The 24981-nt window shown below is 42.2% G+C and overlaps 1 protein-coding gene across 1 annotated transcript in view; it reads left to right on the top strand.

The window, feature by feature from the left end:
• Window positions 1–1024: 1024 nt before the first annotated feature.
• The window catches only part of LOC110526383 (synaptic vesicle membrane protein VAT-1 homolog-like), a 37565-nt gene continuing 13608 nt past the window's right edge, over window positions 1025–24981 (top strand). Inside the window, exons 1-7 of the mRNA XM_021607325.2 lie at window positions 1025–1523; window positions 2495–2624; window positions 4289–4504; window positions 5263–5405; window positions 7202–7305; window positions 10484–10539; window positions 10683–10877. Of these exons, the coding sequence (XP_021463000.2) occupies window positions 1063–1523; window positions 2495–2624; window positions 4289–4504; window positions 5263–5405; window positions 7202–7305; window positions 10484–10539; window positions 10683–10877 (1305 nt within the window). The 5' untranslated portion in view covers window positions 1025–1062. The remainder of the gene's footprint in view (window positions 1524–2494; window positions 2625–4288; window positions 4505–5262; window positions 5406–7201; window positions 7306–10483; window positions 10540–10682; window positions 10878–24981) is intronic.

Here is a 24981-nt window from a genome sequence, read left to right as displayed (position 1 = left end):
ATTGACACCCACATAACACAATTTCATTATCAGAATCATATGTGTAAAGGAATAATTGTTATTTTTTTTAAATGTATTATTTATAAATGTTTACAAAAATGTTGACGTTAATGCTGTAGTTGGAGGCCACATTTTCGGTGAAAATCACTACAATAAATGTGCTTTAGCTGCCAGCCTGGCCTGATATTGCGACCCAACTAGCTACCTACTTCTCTCCTTACTGAATGACGTGTTGTTGTGTTGCCAGCTTTGCAGCACACATATTTCCCCATTGGGCAGTAGACTGTATCACGGTGAAATCTAGATGGTTAATACCAATATTTGACTTTTTTTTTTTATCGTGTAGGCTGCTATCCTACTCGAAATATAATCCCGTGGGATGGAACAAATTCACCACGTTAGCGACATGTGATACAATTGGCCCGCGAAGCAACTACTGCCCAGCTGGGGGAGCACCTAAATACAAACCCGTTGTACTGGTCATTCCTACGGACTTGTCGTTACGTTAGCTGACATCCAGATGGTGACCAATACTATAAGTTATTTCCCACTCGTCCATTGAAATAAACATCACATTCTTTTACAAGTTTTAATTAGTGCCAATTCCATGCTACTGTTTTGCCAGCTAATCAGCATAAACTAGGCTCATCAGGACGACTGACTGAACCGAAGCCTTTCGTCTCCACTCGACTCTCAACTGCGCGACATACGTGATCAATTTGGGCACTAGGCGTGTCCATGTTAATGATTTATATATATATACACTAGATGACTTTAAGGGGGCGCTAAGTTTAACTCTCTGTACCTCCATCTTGGCACTTCCCCACCGGTGGTAAAACAAATCTTTTGAAAGCTACATAAATACATGGATTAATGTCTACATTCGTTTTTGCCACGTTTATTATATTACAGACAACTTAATGCAAACTTTAAATTATATTATGTGAGCTAAACGTAAAAAAACGATTTTTTTTTTTTTTTTTAAATACTTAAAGTATATATTTTTAGAGATTAATACTGTTATTATCCCCACTACAACAAAACAATACTTAAATACATGTAATGTTGTCTTTGAAACATGTAATTGAGGAGTGCCAATATGGCCGAGTGGTGGCTTCAAATCCTCTCATTGGCCAATATACAACATCGGCAATCCAAGATTTATTAACATCTTTATTCGGAATAGCCTCTCCCTCTTCCAAAAGAGAACTGATTCGGCTCATACTGCGCATTCTTAACTTGGAAGGAGGAAGGAAGGACCAGTTACAATCTCGAGCATCCCCTTCCAGCCCCATGAAGCCCACCGACATGGCTAAAGAAGGAACGGAGATGACAGAGGAAACTGAGCACATGATAGAGAAGAATGGAGCAAAAGAAACAGAAACTGTAGTATCTGCAGGAGATGCTAAAGAAATGCGAGCCGTAATACTGTCCGGTTTCGGGGGTCTCAACAAACTCCGGGTAACCAAGAAGGCGATGCCTGAGCCACAGGAGGGAGAAGTGAAAATTCGCGTCAAAGCATGGTAAACGTTGCATATTAAACTGTTGATTAATTGTTACATTGATGCCTGCCTAATGATCTTAAAATATCAATGATGCGAAGTTACCACATTCATACGTGTATTGCAACATGTTGCAGATTCTGATTCAGTATGGGCGAGCCATGAATAAACCTTGAATTGAAGTAGGTTAAACTCGACCTGAGTAGTTTGTAAAAGTGACACGATAAGGACTCATTACATTCATGAAGCCACATGTCCTCTGATGTTTCACTGTCTGTAGTAGATGATGAATAAGGACTGTCTGTGGAGAAGGCATGCAAATGAAAAGCAAAAACACCTGCAATGTTGGAATTAATACAAATTTGGCTTGATAAAAGTATTTGCTTGGCATGTTTTTGACTGATCATCTTAATGAGCTTTTATTGGGGGAATAGTTACTGTAAATATCACAAGCCAGTTGAAATTGATTTTCTCACTACAACTGGCTCATGCAAAGTCCTACACTTGTGGTATTTGTGCTCTATTCTCTTATGATTGCCTACTTGGCATTTAGTAAGTTCGATTTTGATGAGGGATTGGATAAATGTCTTTAGTCCAACAATATTGTTTTATTGATAATATTGAAATACACAAACTATACCTTCAACAAGTGAGAAGCAATTTTTCCATAAAAGGGAGAGCCTGTTACAGATATGCTCTATCACAGATTGGCTATTTATTGTTCAGTACATGTGAATCACTATGGCCTTGGAACTGTAGCCCCTTTTAATAGTCTGGAATTCAAGCATGGGTTTGTAGATATCAAACAGCTTGTGTTGTGCTTATGACTGCTCAGGCATTTATTTATTAACATATTTTAAGTCTAAGTAACATTTATCAAATAGTGAAAATGTTCATCATGCAATATTGTGTCTTCTCCAATATCATAAGTTAAAAATAAATAACTTTGCTTGATTGTGAGGTTAATATCAATGAGACATTTACTGTTGCAGTGGCTTGAACTTCCTGGATCTTATGGTGCGTCAAGGTAATATTGACAGTCCTCCGAAAACTCCACTTGTCCCTGGATTTGAGTGTTCTGGAATAGTGGAGGCGATGGGAGAAAACACAAAGGGATTTGAGGTCAGTGAATCTAGATCACAGTATGTCACAGATATTATGTTGTGGATTAGTAGCACAACTAAACTCAGAAAAAAAATAAATGTCTCTTTTTCAGGACCCTGTCTTTCAAAGATATTTTGTAAAAATCCAAATAACTTTACAGATCTTCATTGTAAAGGGTTTAAACACTGTTTCCCATACATTCCATAAACAATTAATGAACATGCACCAATGGAACGGCTGTTAATACAATAACAGCTTACAAAACGGTAGGCAATTAAGGTCACAGTTATGAAAACTTAGGACACTAAAGAGGCCTTTCTACTGACTCTGATAAACACCAAAAGAAAGGGTCACTGCAATAATTGCTATGTCCGTACTGTGAGATGCCTAAGACAGCGCTACAGGGAGACAGGATGGACAGCTGATCGTCCTCGCAGTGGCAGACCACGTGCAACAACACCTGCACAGGATCGGTACATCCGAACATCACACCTGCGGGACAGGTACAGGGTGGCAACAACAACTGTCCAAGTTACACCAGGAATGCACAATTCCTCCATCAGTGCTCAGACTGTCCGCAATAGGCTGAGAGAGGCTGGACTGAGGGCTTGTAGGCCTGTTGTAAGGCAGGTCATCACCAGACATCACCGGCAACAATGTCGCCTATGGCACAAACCCACCGTCGCTGGACCAGACAGGACGGGCAAAAAGTGATCTTCACTGACGAGTTGTGGTTTTGTCTCACCAGGGGTGATGGTCGGATTCACGTTTATAGTCGAAGGAATGAACGTTACACCGAGGCCTGTACTCTGGAGTGGGCTCGATTTGGAGGTGGAGGGTCTGTCATGGTCTGGGGCGGTGTGTCACAGCATCATTGGACTGAGCTTGTTGTTATTGCAGACAATCTCAACGCTGTGCGTTACAGGGAAGACATCCTCCTCCCTCATGTGGTACCCTTCCTGCAGGCTCATCCTGACACGACCCTCCAGCATGCCAATGCCACCAGCCATACTGCTCGTTCTGTGCGGGATTTCCTGCAAGACAGGAATGTCAGTGTTCTGCCATGGCCAGCGAAGAGCCCTGATCTCAATCCCATCTGGGACCTGTTGGATCGGAGGGTGAGGGCTAGGGCCATTCCCCCAAGAAATGTCTGGGAACTTGCAGGTGCCTTGGTGGAAGAGTGGGGTAACATCTCACAGCAAGAACTGGCAAATCTGGTGCAGTCTATGAGGAGGAGATGCACTGCAGTACTTAATGCAGCTGGTGGCCACACCAGATACTGACTGTTACTTTTTATTTTGACCCCCCCTTTGTTCAGGGACACATTATTCCATTTCTGTTAGCCACATGTCTGTGGAATTTGTTCAGTTCATGTCTCAGTTGTTGAATCTTGTTATGTTCATACAAATATTTACACATGTTAAGTTTGCTGAAAATAAACACAGTTGACAATGAGAGGACATTTCTTTTTTTTGCTGAGTTTATATTGATCTCACTTTGCATTTTTACCCCCCAAAATATTGATTTGTGTTACAGTTTGAAATGGTTAATGTTGATATTTTGAAATTCATTGGTCGGAGTAGCATGTGAGGTTTGGTGCATTTCTAAAACAAACCTGTAACCACGTCACCTCCAAAATGTGCATTTATCATATTTTATAGCTTACCCTTTCCTCTCTCCAGATAGGAGACCGGGTTATGGCTTTTGTAAATTACAACGCCTGGGCAGAGGTGGTTTGCACACCGCTGGATTACGTCTATAACATGCCTGATGATATGACATTTCCTGAGGCAGCAGCCTTCTCCATGAACTTCGTGGCTGCCTACATGATGCTGTTTGAGGTTGCCAATCTCCGAGAGGGGATGTCAGTATTGGTCCATTCAGCAGGAGGGGGTGTGGTAAGTCAACTCCCGAAAGGAGGTGGAAAGAAAAACACAGCATCTGAAAATGATATCAGTGATGTTACTATAGATACCGCCAAGGTGTGTATCTCTGGTGGCTCTTGAGGGTAATAGCCTGTGGCTATTATCAGACAGCTCAGATGCTGTTTTACATAATGCTATATTCATGATTGAAGATGATGGTGAGATGAGGCTGAGAAAAGGACATCTAGGAAAGATGTGACTGTGGTTGAAGATAGAGAGTGTCTGGGCTGTGCTGTTTACAGTATATATGCACACAGACTCTTCAGACTTAAAAAAAAAAAATTTTACAAGACATTGAATTATCAGGCTCATGTAGCATATTTCCCTTTAGCGAAAGCACTGTTAGTGATTCCCAGCTTTAATAATTAAACATAACTAGATATGTAACTATACTCTAGAGATGCTCCTACAGACTGTAATTCATGAACAACAGTAGAGCGTCTGCTCAGATTTCAGATTGATGCACACAATAGGGTATAACTCTGTTGTTTAATTCACGCATGTAGTTCCATACTGTAGTGGAGATGGACAAGAAAACATTTACTGTCTTTACCTAGTGTGTTGAATGATTAGAACAGGATGAGAATAATTATTATAATTATTTTTCATATCAAATATGGATTATGGTTGGTAAAGCTGTGTGGCATAACCTGTGGAAATGTCATTGTCTGGATTGGCCTTGTGTAATTGTGTCTTGGAGAGTCTGACTGGGATTGTGTGGTGTTTTTCAGGGTCAAGCTGTGGCTCAGCTGTGCTCCACTATACCCAGCGTCACTGTGTTTGGAATGGCCTCATCTTTCAAACATGAAGCCATCAAGGACTCTGTGACCCACCTCTTCGACAGAAACATTGATTATGTACAAGAAGTTAAAAAGTAAGGTTTGTTTTTTGTTTTACAATAAAAATTATTTGGGATAAAATCTTTCTTCTAAACATAGAGCTGCAGAGGTAATTGTTCTGCACAATTTTTATGAATAAGACTAATTTGTTAGCAAATGTGTAATTTCATTGGATTTTACAGATTTATTAAAATATGATTAGATATAATTTCACATAATTACTAAGAATCTCTTTTGGTTTATAATGTGCAATTTGATATGTACATATGAATTGACAATGATAATGTGATAACGTAGAACACAGAGCATGTAGAGATCAGGGAGATGCAGATGTTAGTTGATGCCATATTTGGACGTGCGTGGCTGCGGTCCCCATGGCAACACACAGCTCGTCTCCGAGAGCAACGGCAGTGTGTGAGGCAGAGTGCTCAAAGGCTCTCTGAAGGCAACCTGCAACAGGCTGTCTGCTGGGGACGTGGAACAGCTGGGCCAATCAGGAAAGCGCCCTGATGCCTCATAAATACTATGCCCATTCAGATCACTCTGCATGTCGTTGTCTTGTCTGTTCCAAACATATTACTCACCATATGGCTGCTGCAGAGGGACAAGTGAGAGCCATGAGAAAACGAGTTTTGATTAGACATGGAAATAAAAGTGCTGAAAACAAATTGGCTCCCTATTTAAAAAGAAGATGGAGAACAATCTCTGGAGGAAACAAACTGGAGTTTTGGTGCAGGTACAGACAACTAGCGCAAAAAAATAATATTGCGATATTGTCAAAACGACATGATATATTGTAAAAAATAATATCCCGATATGTAACTATATGGATTTTGTCACCCATCACTAATTATCATGTTTGATAAGCAATCAGTGCAATCCATAGGGATGCTGCCTCCTCAATAGGAGACATTCAGAAAATAACCCTCTATGCCAAGGCCAACTTCATGTCTACTGTCTAATAGGAATAGTGTTTTGGAGGTGAGTCATGCAATCAGGAGGCTGGCTGGCTCGTTAGCTAACGTAACGTGTGTGTGATCTTACATGTTTACCTAGCTCGATTAATTGTTTATTTAGCTAGCTAGCTACATGTCTTAAAGCATGTCCATCCGATAATCACATTCTGAATTTATTCTGAAGTGCTTTATAAATGCATACATTCAACCAAGCTTTCCTCTTGAGTTCCTTTCTTAAGGAGCCTAATCCCTGGTTCCCCCTCAGTACTTATTGACAGATGGAGAATACTGTCTGCCTGCATATCACAATGGTAGTAAATACAGCCATATCAGAGGGAGAGGCAGATTAATAAGCCTTTCATCTCCGTGGCCCCACATTCCTCTCAGGATCAAGAGCAAAGCAAAATTAAATTGGTCTTAAGTCGCCCCTTTTACAATATGCAAGGCCATGGGCATCATAAGACCCCCGAGCAGTTTAGCCAAGCAGGCGGGCAGGCCACCAGGCAGAAAGGAAGGCATTAAGGACCCCTTGATCAGAACATTGCTCTCATTCTTTCTTTCACATTGTTGCTCTTAAGTGAGTCATGCCATGAAAAATCACACCAATGGTTAACCTGTCCAATGCTTATAGGTCTTTTAATACTGTATCACTTGAAATCAAGAGTGGAATTTGATTGAACAAAAGGCTGATCGAAATGTCAATAAACTGTATTGTTTAGTATTTGCTAAAAATATATAAATGTAACAATTGAAATCTGAGCTAAACATTGAATGACTAATAGATTGATAGGCTTCTGATGCTAGCCTGCAGTTGAGGCTGTCTGTAAATGAGGAACATGTTGATTCTTGTTAATTGAATTTCCTGTATTTGGTAGGATCTCTCCAGAGGGAGTGGACATCGTCCTGGACTGTCTGTCTGGGGAGAACACTGGTAAAGGCCTCGGACTGCTGAGGCCTCTGGGAACCTACATCCTCTACGGTTGGTGTCCTATCAGGATGCTACTCATAAATTCGCTACATTGTGCCACCAGTATCGCACATAACGCTCTTGAGATATGATGTGGTGTTAGCCTGTGAATGATGAAGTATCTTGAGTGACATTTTTAATTTAGGACATTTAAACTTACTGACAGGTATTGTATATAGTTTAGGCACCATTGTACTTGTGCTATACATACAGTGGGGCAAAAAAGTATTTAGTCAGCCACCAATTGTGCAAGTTCTCCCACTTAAAAAGATGAGAGAGGCCTGTCATTTTCATCATAGGTACACTTCAACTATGACAGACAAAATGGAAGAAAAAAAATCCAGAAAATCACATTGTAGGATTTTTAATAAATTTATTTGCAAATGATGGTGGAAAATAAGTATTTGGTCACCTACAAACAAGCAAGATTTCTGGCTCTCACAGACCTGTAACTTCTTCTTTAAGAGGCTCCTCTGTCCTCCACTCGTTACCTGTATTAATGGCACCTGTTTGAACTTGTTATCAGTATAAAAGACACCTGTCCACAACCTCAAACAGTCACACTCCAAACTCCACTATGGCCAAGACCAAAGAGCTGTCAAAGGACACCAGAAACAAAATTGTAGACCTGCACCAGGCTGGGAAGACTGAATCTGCAATAGGTAAGTAGCTTGGTTTGAAGAAATCAACTGTGGGAGCAATTATTAGGAAATGGAAGACATACAAGACCACTGATAATCTCCCTCGATCTGGGGCTCCACGCAAGATCTCACCCCGTGGGGTCAAAATGATCACAAGAACGGTGGGCAAAAATCCCAGAAACACACGGGGGGACCTAGTGAATGACCTACAGAGAGCTGGGACCAAAGTAACAAAGCCTACCATCAGTAACACACTACGCTCCAGGGACTCAAATCCTGCAGTGCCAGACGTGTCCCCCTGCTTAAACCAGTACATGTCCAGGCCCGTCTGAAGTTTGCTAGAGAGCATTTGGATGGTCCAGAAGAAGATTGGGAGAATGTCATATGTTCAGATGAAACCAAAATATAACTTTTTGGTAAAAACTCAACTCGTCGTGTTTGGAGGACAAAGAATGCTGAGTTGCATCCAAAGAACACCATACCTACTGTGAAGCATGGGGGTGGAAACATCATGCTTTGGGGCTGTTTTTCTGCAAAGGGACCAGGACGACTGATCCGTGTAAAGGAAAGAATGAATGGGGCCATGTGTCGTGAGATTTTGAGTGAAAACCTCCTTCCATCAGCAAGGGCATTGAAGAAGAAACGTGGCTGGGTCTTTCAGCATGACAATGATCCCAGCATGACGTTGCCCGGGCAACGAAGGAGTGGCTTCGTAAGAAGCATTTCAAGGTCCTGGAGTGGCCTAGCCAGTCTCCAGATCTCAACCCCATAGAAAATCTTTGGAGGGAGTTGAAAGTCCGTGTTGCCCCAAAACATCACTGCTCTAGAGGAGATCTGCATGGAGGAATGGGCCAAAATCCCAGCAACAGTGTGTGAAAACCTTGTGAAGACTTACAGAAAACGTTTGACCTCTGTCATTGCCAACAAAGGGTATATAACAAAGTATTGAGATAAACTTTTGTTATTGACCAAATACTTATTTTCCACCATCATTTGCAAATAAATTCATTAAAAATCCTACATTGTGATTTTCTGGATTTTCTTTCTCTTATTTTGTCTGTCATAGTTGAAGTGTACCAATGATGAAAATTACAGGCCTCTCTCATCTTTTTAAGTGGGAGAACTTGCACAATTGGTGGCTGACTAAATACTTTTTTGCCCCACAGTATACAGTGCCTTCAAGAAGTATTCATACCCCCTGACTCATTCCATATCTTGTTGTTTTACAGTCTGAATTCAAAATTGATTAAATATATATTTTTTCTCACCCATCTACACACAATACCCCACAATGACAAAGTAAAACATTTATTTTTAGAAATGTTAGCAAATTTATTCAAAATGAAATACAGAAATATCTAATTTACATAAGTATTCACACTCCTGAGTCAATAGATGTTAGAATCACATTTGGCAGCGATTACAACTGTGAGTCTTTCTGGGTAAGTCTGTTAAGAGCTTTGCAAACTTGGATTGTACAATATGGTTGTTGATCATTACAAGGCAACCATTTTCAAGTCTTCCCATAGATTTTCAAGCAGATTTAAGTCAAAACGGTAACTTGGCCATTCAGAAATATACACTGTCTTCTTGGTAAACAACTTCAGTGTAGATTTGGCCTTGTGTTTTAGATTATTGTCCTGCTGAAAGGTGAATTCATCCACCAGTGTCTGGTGTAACCAGGTTTTCCTGTAGGATTTGCCTGTGCTTAGCTCCCTTCTGTTTCTTTTGTATTCTGAAAAACTCCTCAGTCCTTAACGATTACAAGCATACCCATAACATTTCAGCTTGTCATTACGAAATACAGTTTTTTTAAAATTACATTTTACTTTGACATTATGGGGTACTTTATTGTGTTTAGTGACAAAAAAAAATCGTAATTTAATCTATTTTAAATTCAGGCTGTAACACAACAAAATGTGGAAAAAGTCAACTGGTGTGAATACTTTCTGAAGGCACTGTTTCCTATGACAGCTTAGACCACAAATATTTGTAAAGTTTCTTGTAAGATATAGGCTCAAGCTCTTCAGACTTTCACCTCGTCTAAGGACACTTAGAATACAGATGGTCCTTTTATTTCGAGGTAATATCCCTCCATCTACTCAATAGTCAATCTGGACAGAATTTAAGCGACCGCTTGAACCTCATTGAAAACCAGGCGTGCGTTGTGATTCAGTGCGAAATGTAGGTTAATTCAAATGGATTAAAAATGACACCTGAATATATTTTACTGCCCCTGGCTTTTATCCACATCTGAATTGTTTAATTACAAGAGTTTTCTTGGGTCTCAGATAATGTAGAATTAGTGTTTCTGTCAGTATGACAGTCGTGGAGTTGTAACACTAATGCGGCATGAATCAATGAATGGTATGACGGTGAACAGAGTTCATTAGCTGTGCCAGACCTAAAGGAGGCAACCACTCCTCCCCCCACAATAACCCCTCTTCACCTCTCGGCTCTGTACGGTTCACCCATCACTTCAGCCCAACAGTTAACATCGCCACCCTGTCTCTCTCTATAAGCTTGTGTCTTTGTTTTTGTCTTTTCAGGCTCATCAAACATGGTTACCGGGGAAACAAAGAGTTTCTTCAGCCTTGCAAAATCTGTGAGTTAGAAATGCTGAGTCTGTCACTGAGTTTACAGAATGGAACAGTCTGTTTAATATTTATCGAACATTCATTACTTACAATGAAACACAAATGAGTTATTGGGGTTAGTGATGTGTGTGTCTCTGGTTTGACTCCCCAGTGGTGGCAGGTTGAGAAGGTGAACCCTATTAAACTCTATGAAGAGAACAAGGTCATTGCTGGATTCTCGCTGCTCAACCTCCTGTTCAAGCAGGGCAGGTGTGGGCAGGTGAAAACGGTGGTGGAGAAACTCTTCTCCCTCTACAACCAGAAGAAGATCAAACCTGTGGTGGACTCCCTGTGGGCACTGGAGGAGGTAAGGGGACAGCTGGTGAGCAGGGACATTTCCCTGAACACATCTGGCATGATGTCTTTGACTGGCAGGTCTACAATCTGGGAATGATCCACACGGTCACTAAGGAAACACAGATGGGTAGGGAAGTTTTAGAGAAGTTGTTATGGAAACATCTTGGATGGAGTGTCATCTGTTGATTGTCACTGTTGTTAGTGGACGTTGGTTTGGCCTGCAGATGGCAGGTGGGCCGTTGAGACCGGTTGCTTGTTTTGATGGCTGCAGTTATGTGACGTTTATATTCACGCCCACATGAATTCCATACATCAATCTCTCCTCTCCATCTCTGCCAGTGCATCTCTCTGCGTGTCTGTTTTCCTCTTTCTGTTTCTACACAGTCACCAACTCTGTTTGTAAAGAAACACAAATGTGACATTTGGGTGTTTCACACATTCTGCTATTTCTGTGGACTTGATAGTGGAACTGCTAGTGGTTAGCAGGCAGCTCAGCATGGAGGGTCATAGAGTCATTTATTGACACAACACTCCTGCTGCTATGAGGTAGATGATTGGTGGTTTAATTATTCACAAGATCCCCTGCTTATAGAACAGGGAAAGGCTTTTCCTCTCCATTCATATTACTGGTGTTTACCTCCACTCAGTTATATTTCTTTATACAGATATACAGTATACATACATATATACACATATACAGTATACATACATAAATACAGTATACATACAGATATTCACCTAAATCTGTCTCAAAGGGGAAAATGAATAGACACATTTCATTATTTCTGTCCTGCCTATCCAATGTCTAAGACACTACTCTACGTTTCAAATCGCATTTTATTTGTCACGTGCGCCGAATACAACAGGTGTGGGTAAACCTTACAGTGAAATGCTTACTTACAGGCTCTAACCAATAGTGCAAAAAAGGTATTAGGTGAACAATAGGTAAGTAAAGAAATTAAAACAACAGTAAAAAGACAGTGAAAAATAACGGTAGTGAGGCTACATACAGACACCGGTTAGTCGGGCTGATTGAGGTAGTATGTACATGTAGATATGGTTAAAGTGACTATGCATATATGATGAACAGAGAGTAGCAGTAGCGTAAAAGAGGGTTTGGGGGGTGGTGGGTGAAGGGACATAATTCAGATAGCCCGGTTAGTCAATGTGCGGGAGCACTGGTTGGTCTGGCCAATTGAGGTAGTATGTACATTAACGTATAGTTAAAGTGACTATGCATATATGATAAACAGAGAGTAGCAGCAGCGTAAATAAGGGGTTGGCGGGTGGTGGGTGGGACACAATGCAGATAGCCCGGTTAGCCAATGTGCGGGAGCACTGGTTGGTCTGGCCAATTGAGGTAGTATGTACGTTAATGTATAGTTAAAGTGATATGCATATATGATAAACAGAGAGTAGCAGCAGCGTAAATAAGGGGTTGGGGGGGGGGGGGGGGGGGGGGGGCACACAGTGCAAATAGTCTGGGTAGCCATTTGATTACCTGTTCAGGAGTCTTATGGCTTGGGGGTAAAAACTGTTGAGAAGCCTTTTTGTCCTAGACTTGGCACGCCGGTACCGCTTGCCATGCGGTAGTAGAGAGAACAGTCTATGACTGGGGTGGCTGGGGGATCCAGGATCCAGTTGCAGAGGGAGGTGTTTAGTCCCATTTATCCATTCCAGGAAATGTGAATAATTTCTCTGGTAAGGCTGACATGTTGTTATTTGAGTAGAACCAGTCAAGGAGATACAGTGTGTCATGCGATTTGATTGAATTACATTGTGTTGGTCAGGTGGCCAGTTCAAATGACAGAGCCGACCTCTGATTCAGAGGGGTTGGGTTAAAAGCGGAAGTAAAGTTTTGGTTGTGTGCTAGACAATAAAAATAAAAGCCATCCTTTCTTTGCTTCATTTTGTAGCTGAAATTGCTGCCTGCAAACATGTTCTTGCGTCATTCCGGTTTTGAAGTTGCAAAATAATTGGCCTTTCCAGCAGAGAGGGCAGTGCGAGGAAAGCCTGTTTGAACAGTAGGTGTTTGATTCTATCCATTTTTTCTTGTTAGAAAAACCCTCCACTTATTTGAACGTTGACCCTGTGCCCACCAGATGACTCACAGTGTTGTCTCTCAGAAGGATGGCATAGATACTTATTCACTCCCTCTTTGATCTTGGCTTCTACTCAATGTGCCCAACATTCTTTAAGAAGTGCATTTTGCCTGTAATCAGAGAATGTTCATGAAGACCTTTAAAAAAACTATAGAAACTCAGAAAATGAAGTTTATTAGAAATGTAGTGAGTGTTCAGCAGTCCTGGTTTGGTACATGATTCTGTACAGTACACTCTTAGAAATAAAAGGGTTCCAAAATGGTTCTTCAGCTGTACCCATAGGAGAACCCATTTTGTTTCCAGGTAGAACTCTTTTGGGTTCCATGTAGAACCCTCATTGGAAAGGATTCTACCTGGAACCAAAAGGGTTCTACCTGGAACAATAGTGTTCTTCAAAGGGTTATCCTATGGAGACAGCCGAAGAACCCTTATTGATTTTAGATAGCATCTTTTTTTCTACGAGTGTACCGTTAACAAGAGGACATTTAATAAATGGGCTCCCTTGTGTTCAGAAAACAGCCTTTGTTGAACAGCCACCTCTGACTTGCTTGAAGACAGCAAGCAATGAATAGAGGACAATATTTATTTTATAATGAACAAAAATATTTTTATTTATTTTATTTAATCTTTATTTAACCAGGTAGGCCAGTTGAGAACAAGTTTCTCATTTACAACTTCAACCTGGCCAAGAAAAAGGAAGGCAGTGCGACAAAAACAACAACACGGAGTTACACATAAACAAACGTAGTCAATAACACAAAATAAAAAGCGCAACATGCAACAATTTCAACAATTTTACTGAGTTACAGTTCATAAAAGGAAATCAGTCAATTTAAATAAATACATTAGAACCTAATCTATAGATTTCACATGACTGGGCAGGGGCACAGCCATGGGTGGACCTGGGAGGGCATAGGCCCACCCACTGGGTTTTTCCCCACAAAAGGGCTTTATTACACATATTAATACTCCTCAGATTCATCAATTGTCCGGGTGGCTGGTCTCAGACAATCCCACAGGTGAAGAAGCCGGATGTGAAGTCCTGGGCGGGCATGCAGTTGTGAGGCCAGTTGGGCGTACTGCCAAATACTCTAAAACGACGTTGGGGGTGGCTTATGGTAGAGAAATTAACATTATATTCTCTGGCAACAGCTCTGGTGGACATTGCTGCAGTCAGCATACCAATTGTGTACTCCCTCAAAGCGTGAGACATCTGTGGCATTGTGTTGTGACAAAACTGCACATTTTAGAGTGGTATTTTATTGTCCCCAGCACAAGGTGCACCTGTGTAATGATCATGCTGTTTAATCAGCTTCTTGATATGCCACACCTGTCAGGTATTATCTTGGCAAGGGGGAAATGCTCAATAACAGGGATGTAAACAATTTCAGAGAAATAAGCTTTTTGTGCATATGGAACATTTCTGAGATCTTGGTTTCTTGTTTTTCCTTTTGATCCTATCAGGCGTTGTGGGGGGAAAGTGACAGACTGACTCCCCACTATTCTGCATGGTTGTCATGGTTTCAGAAGTTGATCTATCCACAGCGTTCTGCAAAGTCATGCCAAGATGGGTGGCACCTTTAAATGCTCATACCAGAATAGGAAAGAAAGTGATTGAGGAATTGAAATCCCTAATTACAGATGTATCACACTGATATGCATACTGTAATAAGTTATAATTTTTTTCCCAATCAAGATTTTTAATTAGTAAATCATTTTGAGTTGGTAAATTTACTTTTCTAAAAGGCTCCCCTATCTTAGATCTGTCCATTAGAAGCATTTTGTGGATTTTTGACTAAACTTTCAATCATTTTACTCTGAGGACTGTATGTACTGTACCTGGACATGGCTCTTATTAATCTCTGCTGTTCACTTCTCCCCCAAGAGGGCTCTTCAGAACACATGTTCTCTATCTGGAAGCCTCCACCACACAGAGAGTTATGTTTTGGATGTGAAGGTGTGTTCTGCCTTATGCCGTCACAGCGTGGAAAAGTGTTATTTAGAAAGTCAGGGAGATTGGTACCTGCTGCTCCATACTCAAATCAAATGTTATTGGTCACGTGCTCCCCCAATTAAACAACAGGTGTAGTAGACCTTACAGTGAAATGCTTACTTACGAGCCCCTAACCAACAGTGCAGTTTCAAAAAATAAGAATAAGAGATAAAAAATAACAAGTATTTAAAGAGCAGCAGTAAAAAGGGGGGTGCCGGTACAGAGTCAATGTGCGGTGGCACCAGTTAGTTGAGGTAGTGTGTACATGTAGGTAGAGTTACTTAAAGTTGAAAATAAAAGAGAGCCGCACACTCTAGGAGCTCAGATGCAAAAATGTAATACCAACGTTTCGACAGCCAAGCTGTCTTCATCAGGGTATAAACAGCTTGGCTGTTGAAACGTTGGTATTACATTTTTGCATCTGAGCTCCTAGAGTGTGCGGCTCTCTTTTATTTTCAAGTTTCTACTCCGCTAGCCAGCACCTCGTCTTAATAGGTGTGCGTTTCTTTTTCTTCTAGAGAGTTACTTAAAGTGACTATGCATAGATGACAACAGAGAGTGCCAGTGGTGTGTGTGTGGGGGGGGGACCTAGAAGCCTCTTGGACCTAGACTTGGCGTTCCAGTACCGCTTGCCGTGTGGTAGCAGAGAGAACAGTCTATGACTAGGGTGGCTGGAGTCTTTGACCATTTTTAGGGCCTTCCTCTGACACCGCCTGGTATAGAGGTCCTGGATGGCAGGAAGCTTGGCCCCAGTGATGTACGTGGCCGTACGTACTAACCTCTATAGTGCCTTGCAGCTGGAGGCCGAGCAGTTGCCATACCGGGCAGTCATAAGATGTAATAACATACTAACTACGCGGGCTGTATCTCCTGACTGATACGTCTGCAGACTAGTCACTGCCCGGAGCAAAACGACTCTGCTAATCATGGAGACTGCAGCTGGTACCACAGAAGAGGGCGAGAGAGTGTAAGGGCAGAGAGAGAGAGAGAAATTAGTGGTTAATGAGAAAGCAAGGGATAGTGGAGGATAGTGTTTTGAAAAGGGAGAGGTTTGAAGGAAGCTTCAGTGTTGTAACATTTTACAGCATCGCTCACACTAAAGCTCAGCCCTAATAGTCATCCTTGTTTATGATCCTACTGTTCTGCTTGGAAACAATACCAGACCCAGAGGGCGAAATAGATGAGTTGGCCATGTCTTCTCCAAGCAATGTGAATCTTATTACCTGTGTTGTGGCCATGCTTTCTGGATGCCATTTAACCCCCTGAGCTGAAGATGATTATCTGGACACTTTCTATGACAGCAACATTCATCATTCAGCACCAGTGTGGCCAGGGGCCTCGCTGTGATTGTTTGGTATGGTCCTCTACCTTCTGCTCCACAGTAGTCATGAGGGAACTCATGCACCATCTCCCCGTGACATCCTGACCAGGGGATATCCTTTTGTTCTCCACAGCCTCTTAATGTCTCTAGAGTCGGGTTTGTTTTGCAAAGCAATATATCAAATGGGTTTGCACAATGAAAAGCAAGTTTACCTATAAGGCCCTTGTCTTGGAGAGCAGCTTTGAAGCCACAGACTTCAATTACTACAAACTATTTCTGAATGCCCTGAGCATCACAGAGGCAATTCTCTCCTGTGCCATGAGTCAAGTGAAGTCCTGGAGAGGTCCATAGTGAAGTTGAGGGGGCTATTAGAGGAATGCAGCCAAATAATGCACAAAGCTCCCCCTTAGAGATGCACATCAACCAGCTGTATCCTGCTCCTCCAAACCAGTCAGTCTTTCACATCACTCCAGGAAATGAACACCCCTCCAGAAACACAACTCTAGTATGGTTTATGCTGTGCTGCTCACTCAGGGAAGAAACCATTTTTACCTTGGGCCACATCCATTTGTCTGTTGCCTAGGAATTGTCCGTGTCCTGACACCTGGACGCATTTCGGTTGTTTACTGTTGTTGCAGAGCTCTCCCTCTCACCCAGCCTGGCTGTTCCACTCTGCTCCCTGATACCTCAGTTCTGGCGTTGACAGGAGGCAGCCAGGCAGCTCTGGACAATCTGATTTATGGTCCTCTCAGACAGCACTTGTTAAAACTCAGCACCAGCAGTGTTTTCCCCTCACCAGCCTACCAGGCAGAAGGCCATTACTGACACTGGCATTACTCAGGATGTACTACCACCGTAGCCAGGCTACCAATAACCCAAGCCTCAGTAGAGTCACTAGTCCACCTTGTCCTGAAAATACGTTTCAATTTCTCATTAATGAGACTGTCATGGTTAAAGTCTGCTGAGTTGTCACCTAAATCTTGTGTAACACAAGCTTGAACCACACTATCAGTGCTTTAATGCTGTCGTCTGTATCCTATCCTACAGCCGAGAAGTATTCTCAACACAGCACCTTTTCTGTTGCGACTTGTTGCCCAGTTGACTCCTGCTCTGCGGTCTCGGGTCGCTGACTAAGCTACAGCATTAGTATTACGTGGTTGTATATCACGGCACAGCTCTCGGCATGGCCACACCAGCTCTAGCGTTACCTCCCCGGCTGAGCCAAACTTGGCACTGTTGCCATAGGAACCACAGCCCTGCATTGATAAACAGGCCGGAGTGTAGCCAGGGACTTCTCTGAATATGGGGGTGGCAAGAGAGTGACCAGGCTGCCACACCCTGTTATGACACCTTAGAGCCATTTTCACTGACCAGTGATGTGTAGAACTGTGAAATCTATCAGCAGCATGGGGGCTCTCTGACACACTGAAATGAGCCGTGCTAAGACAGGCATGTATTATGGGCTGTTATCATTGTTAGCTACTGATTCCACCAAATGGTCGGATCATTCCTGTTTATTTCAGTGATTCAAATGGCTGTTGCCATTCACCCCATGTTTGCTCTGGCTCCTGCACCTTTCTATTACCACTATCATTTGAATGAAGGCTCTTAAATCTTGGCCTTAGCTTCGCTTGTTGATTTAATGACCTCGCACCTGCCAAACCTGGCCTGTGTAAGACAGCATGATGAACACAGTCCTCTCCTCTCGTAGTAGGCAGTAAGCTGAATGTTTCCAAATGGTAGAAGAAACTGAAGCCCCCAGAAAAGGTTGTCTGCTGTTATCTGTTCATCTGTAATACATGGAGGAAAATGGATGCCTGACTAGTATTAGTGACTTGTTCATAAACATGTGAAATGATAGACGTTAATGTTATTCATCCATGTGCAATCCAACTGATTTGCAGAGATGAATTGAACAACATGTAAACGGCTGTAAATAACTAGATAATAACACTGTGATTCCTAAACACTATTCACTTTGATTAATCTATTTTGAAACTTTTTTCCTTATATGCACACCATTGGAAATGTACATTTCTGTGTCGCTTGACTGAGTGGACTATTTCCTTCTGCATTGTTTAAAGTGTCAAGTCAAGATATCTCCATCACAGCACACTGAGTTTCCTTCAGGTGATCGACGGGAGCTTGTGAATTTTCTAATTATAATTGTAGTACATCATAATTTCCAGAATAATGACAGTTTCTCTTTTGCTCCATTAAGAAGTCTGAAATGCTGTCACTTTTGTTGGTTTGTAATGCACTTCTATTTTCTTGTGGCTATTAGCAGTCCTTTGGGTATTTTCAATCCACAGATGTGGTAGACATTTTTAGATGGGATCTCTTTATTTCTGCTGACAACATCCCAATTTGAAGACGATTAGACATTCATCCTTCATATTGTAAGTACATTTTCAAAAAGACTAACTTAGTACAGTACTGAAGGGGTAAGCTATCTTTTCTATATGCACTTACTGAGTTTGAAGGTAGGCCTTGAAATACATCCACAGGTACACCTCCAATTGACTTAAATGATGTCAGTTAGCCTATCAGAAGCTTCTAAAGCCATGACATCATTTTCTGGAATTTTTCAATCTGTTTAAAGGCACAGTCAACTTAGTGTATGTAAGCTTCTGACCCACTGGAATTGTTATAAAGTGAATTTTAAGTGAAATAATCTGTAAACAATTGTTGGAAAAATTACTTGTGTCATGCACAAAGTAGATGTCCTAACCGACTTGCCAAAACTATAGTTGGTCAACAAGACATTTGTGGAGTGGTTGAAAAACAAGTTTTAATGACTCCAGCCTAAGTGTATGTAAACTTCTGACTTCAACTGTATATATAAAAACATGTTTTTACTTTGTCATTATGGGGTATTGTGTGTAGATGGGTGTGAAAAAAAGTGAAATTTAATCCTTTTTGAATTTAGGCTTTTACAAGAACATGTGGAGTAAGTCAAGGGATATGAATACTTTCTCAAGGCACTGTATTTAACAGGAACATAAGCTTTGCCCTCTTACTAGCACACCATAGAACAGCAGTGTTGCCAAATTCAATGAAAACCTGCTTTTGTTGTTGTGGGACAATGATCTGAAAAGAACTTGGCCACACTGGCCACCATAAACACATTAAAGGTCTTGGGAACCCACATCCATCTTCTCAATGTCAGCATTTTCTTTTCAGTTTTTAGATTCACTCAAGCTCACATGGTGACAAGATTCTGTTATTTGGTGGCACAAAGGACGGTCTTTTTTGCGTGATGAAAAAATATTTTCCATTATAAAGCATTTGTAACACAGGTCTATTGATGCTATGGCTTTGGTTACCTCTCTTGCTCTCAAGCAATATTCTATGCTACAAACATCTGTTGTGGACAAATTCTTACACATGGACATTCAAAGTCAATCTTAAATTAATCATTGTTTATTGTCAGCGCGCTGGAGAGGTTCCAACTAACTCAATGCACCTTAGAACACATTTCTGTCAGAAGCTCTTCCTGGGCAGTCCCAGTAGTTGTCTTATGTACGGCTATACACAGACAAGTTATATTTGCATGATTTAGCATAATTAATTAATCATTACCATTTTGTTTCATTCATGTGACCTACCAACACCTCACGAGGCTTCTCCTCTCTAAGCTGAGACCTGGAAATTGAGATCTCGTTTGTTCGTTCTCAAAACAACGTCTGGGCGTACTTCCAAATTGCAGCTACTGATAAGAGGCGGATTTGTTCAGTCAACCACTTGCATGAGCACAGAAATTGGTTAATAGAACACAGAAATTAGTTATAAGCACAAACATTAAAATTCCCATTACACAGCTCTGCCTGAACTTGCTATAATATGACTGACAATGTAATCGTTTTCTCCAGACCTTCAGAATTTCTGCCATTCCTGTCATTTGGGGTCTTGTCAATGTTGGATGCTACTAGAAGTTGTGACAGTAGCTGTCTGCCTAGAGATCAATATCCTGTGTGAGGCTGGTGTGGGATGCCTTGGCCTTTTCCTGTTGTAGGAGGAGGATCTGTTCATTAACTAGCTGCCCACATTCATCAGAGCACCGCTCTCTGCTAAACATTCAGATTGCGGCCGCCTGCTAAAGAATGTCAAGTCATTTATCAAACCTGACGATGCGTTTTCGGAAAGGGCCTTCTGATCCTCATAGGCTTGGCACTCACCGGTACAACACATGACAGTACTACTGCTGGCATGGTCTCAGAAAGGAATTACCAGGTATGTTTAACATCACATGTTTAACATCACATGGATACCACCGGGATGCAGCCATACCTGGTTGTGTAAGCAGAAGCTTTTCTGTACATTTTCCCAGTGAGTTCTGTGAAATCCGTTCTGAAGTTATTTTTGTGGTTTGAACACGTCACAGTTGGTGAAATTAGTTGTGTAATTGTCAGCAGTTGTGGGAGGACTGATACTGTAGCTGTCTGTGGAGCGCTCTGTGTTGTCTTGGGAGGATGTCGTGCAGCATGTGAGTTTCAGCTTTGTATGAGAGAGAGAGAGAGAGAGAGAGAGAGAGGTGTGTTTATGAGATGTTTGGTCTTTTTCCTGGGAACCCTGTGCTCTGCTGTTGTCAGTGAAATGCAGGGTATTCTCTGTAACCACAGCCCATGAAGAGCCTCATTAAAAGGAAGTGGGGTGGCGAGCCTGGGGCAAAGACTCCCGTTGCTTGTGTGTGTGGGATGAGAATTCAGGGGGCGTTGGTTCGTGTAAATGCTGAGCCTGGAAAACGATTCTCGCCTGGCTGGAGAGGGTGGAGGGTGTGTCTTTAGTATGGAATGAAGGAGAGGTTGCCTGGATACCAATGCAGCATTGCCTGTGTAACAGGGCTATATTGGTGATTACCCTTGCCACTTTATTGTTAAGCCAATGGGTTTTTGGTTTTAGTTTTGTCTTGCCTTCACATACTCAACATGGCATCTTATTGGCTGGTTTGCGTAGCTTGTTTTAAATGGGTTGAAACAGTTAGAATCGTCCCAGTGAAAAAACACCAAACCAGCGGTAAGTTGTTGGTTGCAAAGCACTGTACGTCAAAAGTGATTTTTATACTTACAAATGATGATTTGAATGTACAATTTATATACATTTGTTTGAAAATGTTATTAGAACATCACACAAGATGCAGCATTTTTGTGCATATTTGTTGTGCATTTTGATGTAGAGAATTCCAGCTAAAGCCAGCTAGCAACTTACTGTGTCTGGTGGTGCAGAGTTGGATGGTGAGCCGTGCAATTTTGTGCTGTTTATCAGAATAAATCTCCCATGACTGGTGCTACAAGTTGGAGTTCGTGTCGATGATTGATTGTACACAACGCAATAAGAGTACTGTTACAGTGGTGCCGTGACGGTTCTTCTGGATCGGATCATCCTTCGCTGGATTTCCATCTCAGAACTTGGCGGTGGTTGCCGTTCGAGAATCAGATAAGACGTTGCTGGTGCAGTTTATGGCGATATCACATTTCGCCACAGAGGACGCAACTACGTTTTTTTCCCTTTACTGATATTGATGATTTCTCTGTTTGAGACTATCTTTATTGATTGGGACTTTCTCTTCACGGACAAACAATATAACTTTTGTGTTACTTGTTTATTTGCAATTCTAACGTACATATGATATAACTAGGGTGAGTTTTACCAGTGTACTAGATATAGGTTACATTTTGACATTAATTTCTTACATTTTTTTAACATATTCTGCTATTTGCATTTTTGTTTTAGTGTGTTGATTTCCCATGATTAAGATGGAAGGTGGTGGGAGAGGTAGGGGTTTCCTGACATTTAATCTGTCACTATCTGTTGGTAGGTAGTTCAGCCAAAATTCCAGTTGCTTCTACACCTATGCCTAAACTGGAGGGTTTTGGGAGTTTTGATGATAGTTTCCTCATGGAAACGCCCAAGGATGTGAATGAAAGAGGTTTGCCAAATACACGGAGTGGGGAGGTCTCCATGGATTTCATAGAAGACATTGTACAGCAGATTGGTCATTCCATTGGGGAGAACATTGCCTCCTGTTTGGAGTCAAGGGCAATTGTTGGACATGTTGGGGACAATGTTTGATATCAGGGAGCCGGTGTACTTTAGGGGGGATGGCTCTGAAAAGTGCACAGTGCATGAGTGGGAGGATATGGTCATGGTTTATATGCGTAAGAGGGGCGTATCTGTGATGGACCAAGCAGATGAGGTTATGGGTAGGCTTATGGGAAAGGCCCGCATTGTTGTTAAAGTGGGCATACGCAGCAATCCCTCTGTTGATTTATCTAAAGTCCCATCTTTGACATACTGAAACAACATTTTAGTGACACTTATTTTTCAAGCATGCCCCCCGCTGACTTTTATGCCACATTAGCTCTGACTGATGAACAACCATTAGACTATTGGCTCAGACTAAACAGGGCTATGGAGGTTGCTGAAGATTGTCTAAAGAGACAGAAAAAAGTGTTGAAGACCCATCTCATGAGCTCACAGTCATGTTCATCAGACATTGCCCTAACGCCGAACTGTCACTTATCTTTAAGTGCAAGCCAATACAGCAGTGGACCGCTGCAGATGTTCATGAGAGGTTAGATGAATACAGGAGGGAGCGGAGGTACTCTCACTTATCTAAGGTGACCTCAGCCATCGCAACAATGAAGCAGGAAGTTGGTGCTGTCATGGGAAGGGCCCATGTGACCACTCACCATGCCTGCTGTGAGGCTCCACATGGAATCACCTAATGCGTTGACTTCCCCAGCCCAGGCTACTCATGGCTCAGCTGAGCCGATGGAACATAACCTTGCAATGCTGGAGCGTGTGCTGGAGCAGAGGCAATAGCAGTCAAACTGTCAGTTCCAAAAAGGGAATAGGAGCAAATGGAGGTCTAATGGGCCATGTGAAGTGTGTGGGGATGCTGGACACGATACTTACTTTCACTGCAGGGCCAATCACCTCTGCTTTTTTTGTCATGTAGCTGGCCACGCACACTCTCAGTGCCCCAAGGCCGCAGCTCTGAGCACAGCTGGTGGAGTTCCTAAAGTAATCACTGCTCAGCTCCCGGAAAACTAGTAGGCTTGCATGTAGAAGGGCAGAGTGTTAGACCTTTTGTCCCCATCAGTGAGAGTTGTTGATTTGGAGTCTGTATATAAAAGTGTTTGAGACGAAATGGAGACTGAGAAGAGTATCATAATGCAGAACACGCAGAGACTTTCCCCATATGATAATTTTTTCTATGCCAATGTGTTAATAGGAGGAGAAGTGTAAGTGAGAGCTATGCTTGTCAGTGGGTCCATGGCTTGTACCTTGAGCTCTAGGGTCTTACCTGAACTTTTGAATGCAGGAGTGTTGAAAAGTCCATCATTGAGACCTACAGAGATAGTCTTGGTTGGTTGTGGTGGGTTGAAGACCAGGCCTTCTGGAGTATGTGAGCTGGAGATGGAGTTGTACGGCTGTAGAGTTGCCGTGCCTACACTGGTGGTTGAGGGCCAGAGTGTTGACCTCATCTTGGGCAGCAATCTTGGGTTTCTCATCTTGGGTCTTCTAAAGACCTTCATTTGCCACCTGAAGACTAATGGAGATCTCTGGAAGAGGGTTTATACTCCAGTGTGTGACAGGGGTGAGGATAGCAAGCTAATCAACATGATGGCTAATGTGGAGAGATGGAAGGACAGTGAAGTACCTGACAAAGTTAGAACTGTGAGACTATGGAGCTGGCAGTGCTGTTCTCATTGAGCCCTGCAGTTCAAGGTCAACACCAAGGTCAATCCTGGTAGGGAGAACGGTAGCTCTGATGCGGGGGGATGGGTGGCTCCCTGTTAGAGTGATAAACCCTTCTCAGAAGACAGTGACATTGAGACGAAACGCCACTCTAGCCGATGTCTTTCCTTGCATGGCTCTAGAGGACTTTAATGATTTGTGTGTGAATGATGATTCATCAGCAGCTTTACAGCAGCAAGTGGCTGACATACTCATTGACTGCCAAGATGACTTGACTCTAACTGATGACGATTCCAGACGACTTGACGGACCTGACTGTTCAAGCAGTCCTGGGGTCTTACGTGACTTAGGTTTGATTGATATTGACGTCGACTCCTGTCAAGTCTCTCCTGCTGGTAAGAAGAAACTCATCCATCTCATAGCTGAGTACCAGTACATTTTTTCCAGGCACAAGTTGGATTGTGGAAAAGCTACCGGATGTCTTCATCGCATTCAACTGAGTGACGAGAAACCCTTTCGGATGCCCTACCGACGCATTTCACCAAGTCACTATGAGAAGCGTAAGAAAGCGTTGAATGAGATGGAAGAACATGAAATCATAAGGAAGTCTAGTTGTAAGTACGCCTCACCCCTTGTCTTTGTCTGGAAGAAGTCTGGAGACCTGAGATTCTGTACTGATTTTCGTTTGCTCAATGCTTGCACCATCAAGACACCCACCCACTCCCTCTCCAGGCTGACGCGCTGGCTGCTTTAGGTGGAAATGCCTTTTTCTCGACAAAGGAACTTACCTCTGGCTACTACAATGTTGAAGTGAGGATGACCAGAGATTCACAGCTTTTACATCACCATTTAGATTGTACGAAAACCCCTGTGGCATACGGTTGTAATGTAATCGTCCTGCAACATTTATGAGGATGATGCTAAACATCTTTGGGGATCAGAACTTTCTTAGGCTGCTGTGTTACCGTGTCGATATCTTGGTCTATGCACCCAC

The sequence above is a fragment of the Oncorhynchus mykiss genome, chromosome 6, assembly GCF_013265735.2.
Source record: "Oncorhynchus mykiss isolate Arlee chromosome 6, USDA_OmykA_1.1, whole genome shotgun sequence".
NCBI lineage: Eukaryota > Metazoa > Chordata > Actinopteri > Salmoniformes > Salmonidae > Oncorhynchus > Oncorhynchus mykiss.
The sequence above is the reverse complement of the archived record's forward strand: the minus strand, read 5'-3'. Positions and strand labels throughout refer to the sequence as shown.